Raw genomic sequence first — 4,871 nt, 5'->3', positions numbered from 1 at the left:
TGAGATCTTAGTTTAAGTTATTACAAATAAGAAATAAAAAAAATACAGCAGTGCAATAAAAGAATTCGATGTTTATACGTGTTCACTCCTGGCAAAAAAGTAACGGCAGGTTAATTAGTAGGGGCTTATAATTAACATAACTGAATAATTCAAATAAGAATATATAATAATCTTAAAATGATGCCACACCTACTTGTAAATTATAAAATTGCAATGCGTGCAGAGTGAATAATTTACCAATGTCAATATCATACTGATAAAGAGAAAGAATAATCAATCAACCAATCAATTTTTTAAAAATTAGAAAATGCTTACATCAGCTAAAATAATACTGCTATATCTGATAGTTATACTATATTCTGGCGGCCAAGGATATATTAGTTAAGTTTTAAATGCACATACTATAAATTAAAATAATAATAGACAAACAACATTTGTGTACTCCAGTGATCGAAACTCTAATGTAAAAGGAGTATAATATTTATAAAGTTTTGTGGCAGCAGGTAAAATAACATTCAAAGACAAGTTTATATCAAAACTTTTTGGACTGCTGAAAATAATAATTCAAAGACGGTTGCTTCGTTGGCATATCACTTTCACATACAACTAGGAACACTAATGTAAAAAGCCCTGATCCCACCTGAAACTTTTTTTAGCAGATAAGTTATACATTTAACTTTTGTTTGACCCAGTTTTTTTACAGTTAAACTGCCATAGGAATCTAAAGCCCCGACTCTCTTAGAGAAATCAAGACCTCAGCGCCGGTCGTATTTGACTGTATGAAGTATGATGTAGCCATGTGGTGCTGTGGGTCAAACAAATAACCTACAGAGCACAGAACTTCAAACATTCACCAATATGAACAAGCAAATGTAACTGGAAATAAGTTGCTTTTCTGTGACAAAACAAAACTAAAAATGGGTGTCATGTATATATGTTTTTACCTCCTTTTTGGTAAAAGGAAAATTTGCTAATTCAACCTACTAAAACCCAAATGTATATAGCTTTCCACCTACATTGCTATCCAGACAATATCTATATATATATTTATCAAAGATCAGCACATCTTCTAGGTGCAAACCCTAGTCTCGAGTTTTTCGTGTCATACAGTATATGAAAATTCTGCTGTTGATAGTTCCCAATTATCGACATTGCAGATCGAGGAGTTCCCAGAATCGCTAAACAAACAACCTCGTCCGGATCAAGCCTGATGAAGTAGTTCTCCACAGGGAAATTCCACACTGCCCCATCACTAAATTGAATTCCGAATGTTGGCAACTCTAGCTCCTCCACTCCTGATACATTGTAGCAAGGATGAAGTATAGGAAAATCATCAATAACTTGATAATTCTTCACCTTCTTCACGAATGCATCTTTGATTGCTTTATAAGCAGGATAGGAAAAATAACTCAATGTAGTACCCGAATCAACTATCGTTCCACCAGCAGCATCAGCTGTCAGAGTCCAAGTATCAGCTGGAATCTTCAACACTTCTCCGCCTACTAAAATCGATTTAATTTCCACATAATAAAATGTATCAACAGGATTTTCTTTTCCCGGAATTAATGAAGTGAAATTCAACTCCTTATGGCTTAACAAATCCTTATCCTCGCCAAAAATCAACTTGCTACTAACACTCGGATCACTATTTCTATCGACAAGACAATACGAAAATGAGTGACCATACAAAGATTGTAGCTGAGAAGCAAAAGATAGAGGCCCTCTACCAAGGCCTAATAACCCCGCAGCTCCATGAAACAAACCTCTATTCCAATGTCCACAACCAAACATCAGATTCTCAACCTCCTTAAACTCAGATTCTCCTGTAACCGTTGTTAAATTAACCGTAAAGGTCTCAAGTGCAAAATCCCCAGTAGTATTAGAACTATCCCCATACCAATAAAAATAAGGACATGTTTGGTTCTCATCCTTACAAACCTGTGGTGGATCAGGGGACGAAACAAGTTGACATCTAGGATCATGGCAGCTAATATTCCGGAAAGAAACAGAATCTTTAGGATTATAATAAGGACCATTTTGTTCAAAACAATCATAACATGGTACAGACTGAATCCAATTAAGATCACTACCAGTATCAAGAATCAAAGAAAAATGTTTAGGAGGCTTACCAATAAACACATCAATGAAATACTCCCCTGAACCTAAACTCACCCCTGACTCAAGAGTTGCCATTAGCTGGCCAGAATTACGAGTTTCCGGGATATCTTCCTGCAAAATTATTGGCTTTGTTTCCACCACAACCTCTTTATTTATTCTTGAAACCATGTTCTGATTCTTCTTTTCCATGATCCTTGTAGACAGAGTCTGAATCCTGTTCAAGTCTCTAAACGTTGACTCAGTCACAGATTCTTTAATCTTGATTTCCCGGTAAACTGACCGGTGCTTCAGGTGAAGTTTAACAGGGTTTATCCTGTTTCCTTTACTATCATCTTCTTGATCATTATCTTCTTCTGGTGGAGTTTTGTTTTTCAACATTCCCTGGTGACAAGCAGAGCCTGGAGAAGAGGTGACAGCATTGAAACTAGCATGTTGAGGCATTTTCATGACAGTAAACTGAGAGCCATTGTGATTATGAGCATGAACTAGCTCAAGACTATTACTAAAACAAAATAAAATTGCAATGAAGAAAAATCTGAACACCATTGTTTTGGTAGCATGAGAGAATGAAATATTGTGAAGTAGGTTAAAAGAATAGAAATAATAGTGAGGGTTAAGAAAAGGAAAAAGTGGGGGGGTTTATTGGGAGAAGAAAATGTAGCTCATAAAACAAGAAAATACTACACAAAACAGAGAGCTAGCTGCAAATAAGGGGGATTAATTAATTAGTTCAAGAAAAAAGTGTCGAGTATTGTGAAGAGACAAATGTGCCTTTGATGGAGGTGTCTTGGTTTTAGAGAATGAAGAAATTGAGGAAAATGTAGGATTGGTAATACTACAAGTAAATGTGACTATATTTTTGGGGTCTGCCGATTATACATGTTTGAAGATGACTTTTTTAAAAACTTTGAATCCTATGTATGCATCAACATGACCAGCAGACCACGGTACAATACGCGGTCGGTTGCACTATTTCTATTTACCGTTTCTATATTAAAATATGAAAAAAGACACACCTTTTATAGCTATTTCTCATTCACTTTATACTAAAATCCAACCACAGAGAACAATTCAAAACCAGCTAAATTTTTTTAATCGTTGCAAAAATCAACCCTTTTTCGAAATTATTATTACTAGCTAGTTGCTCAATTGATGAGGACCCTTATTTTGGATGCTTGTTATTCCTTTTTACCTATTCTAGTACCTTAGTTACAACTTACAAATTACTATAAAAAAAATATTTGGCAACAATTTGTAACTTTTCTGGCAACACAAAATGAAAGAGTATTAATCTTAAGTAGCCCAGAATTATTGCATTTCCTCTTAACAAGATTTCGGGTTCAAACAAAACTGAATAAGTTTTGGGGAAAAAAATTACAGTTATTTTGCAAAATAAGACATTTCTTGCCGTGTAACAATTCTTCTTTGTAAACTAAAATACGAAGACACGAGTTGTTATTACGTCCAAGTGAAAAGTACCTGAAGTGCTTATCCATCTATTTGAGTAACTTTATAACGTGATTTTAATCTAGTTTTGAGTAACTCTTCTACTTATAAACATTCAGGTAACCATATGCTTTTGAATTTTCAGAAAATTAAAAGAATTTTATAATAAAATTTCAAACTGTGATGAGAAAAATAAGTGATAACAGGTACTACGCAATCTTGTTACAATCGGTAATTGGAATAAATAGGCGTAGGTACAGAATTTGGATTAATCGGAGGAAAAATCAGATTTATTTTAATATTTTTATTATATTTAACTCAATATCCATATTTTATTAGTAATTTATAAAGTTATATATATTTATCAATGATCATATTATACAATTAAAATTATATTTTATATAAAATAATTTATTTGTAATATACAAATTAAAATATAGAGATTAACCCGATTTCAAAGTCAATCAATTGCATGCCTTGTAGAGGAAGATGCGGTTAACCCAATAATAAAATCATAAATTTTTATAATCAGGGTATTACCTTCATTATAAAAGTCGTTCGATTTGTCAAAAATCTGCAGTAAGCTATTGATAAATTAGACAAAAAGCTAAATTACTATAGAGGCCGTTTGAAAATCTGCATTTTATTTTAAATGATGGATTTCAAATGTATTTCAAATTCTCATATTTATACTAATATTTGAATATCCTCCATATCAAATAAAATCTAAATACAAATTTCCAAACATAATATTTGATCAAATTCAGAATTTTAAATGAAATTCACATTTCCAAACATGCCAATAACTTATTTAGTTTATTGAAAACTGTTACATAAATTATAAACGGATGTCGTAACCGAATAATTATGATTTTTAAAGATAAAACCATCATAATTACAAGACATCCTTTCCACATGTGTCCTTGACGGCCGGATCATGAAAAGTGAAAACATAATTTATTTATTTTTTCTTATTTTGAAAAAATATAAAAAGACAACCTTGCCTTGTAGGCAGGAGCAGCAATTTGACATTTTGACCAATAGAAGGAGGAAGTTAATTCCAGACTCTAGACAATTGTCACAGTTTTGGGCCTTTCGGCTAATATTGCGTTTGTGAGCGGAAAAGTATTTTTCACGATTCTTTTGGCATTTTTTAAAATTTTAAAAAAATATAGAAACACGTTTCTTTAATGTATTTTCTGACCATTGAAAAGTGATAAATTCTGGAAAACGAGATTTTCTTTTCTAAAATAGGAAAATATTATTTTTTCAATATTAACAATTTCTCAACATTTTTACAATAGCGA

The 4,871-nt window shown here is 32.4% G+C and overlaps 1 protein-coding gene across 1 annotated transcript; it reads right to left on the bottom strand.

Annotated features, from left to right (window-relative positions):
• Positions 1-565: 565 nt before the first annotated feature.
• Positions 566-3,063, bottom strand: LOC141711763 (aspartyl protease family protein 2-like). The gene has a single exon (XM_074514441.1). It carries the CDS (start codon positions 2,662-2,664, stop codon positions 1,051-1,053), a length of 1,614 nt encoding a protein of 537 aa, XP_074370542.1. The 5' UTR covers positions 2,665-3,063; the 3' UTR covers positions 566-1,050.
• Positions 3,064-4,871: the final 1,808 nt, after the last annotated feature.

Source organism: Apium graveolens, chromosome 3 (genome assembly GCF_009905375.1).
Source record: "Apium graveolens cultivar Ventura chromosome 3, ASM990537v1, whole genome shotgun sequence".
In the NCBI taxonomy this organism is placed as follows: Eukaryota; Viridiplantae; Streptophyta; class Magnoliopsida; order Apiales; family Apiaceae; genus Apium; species Apium graveolens.
This window is presented reverse-complemented; position numbering and strand designations above follow the sequence as displayed.

Coding starts and splice junctions, on each gene's coding strand:
- LOC141711763 (XM_074514441.1), bottom strand. CDS start 2,664: ATGGTGTTCAGATTTTTCTTCATTGCAATTTTATTTTGTTTTAGTAAT.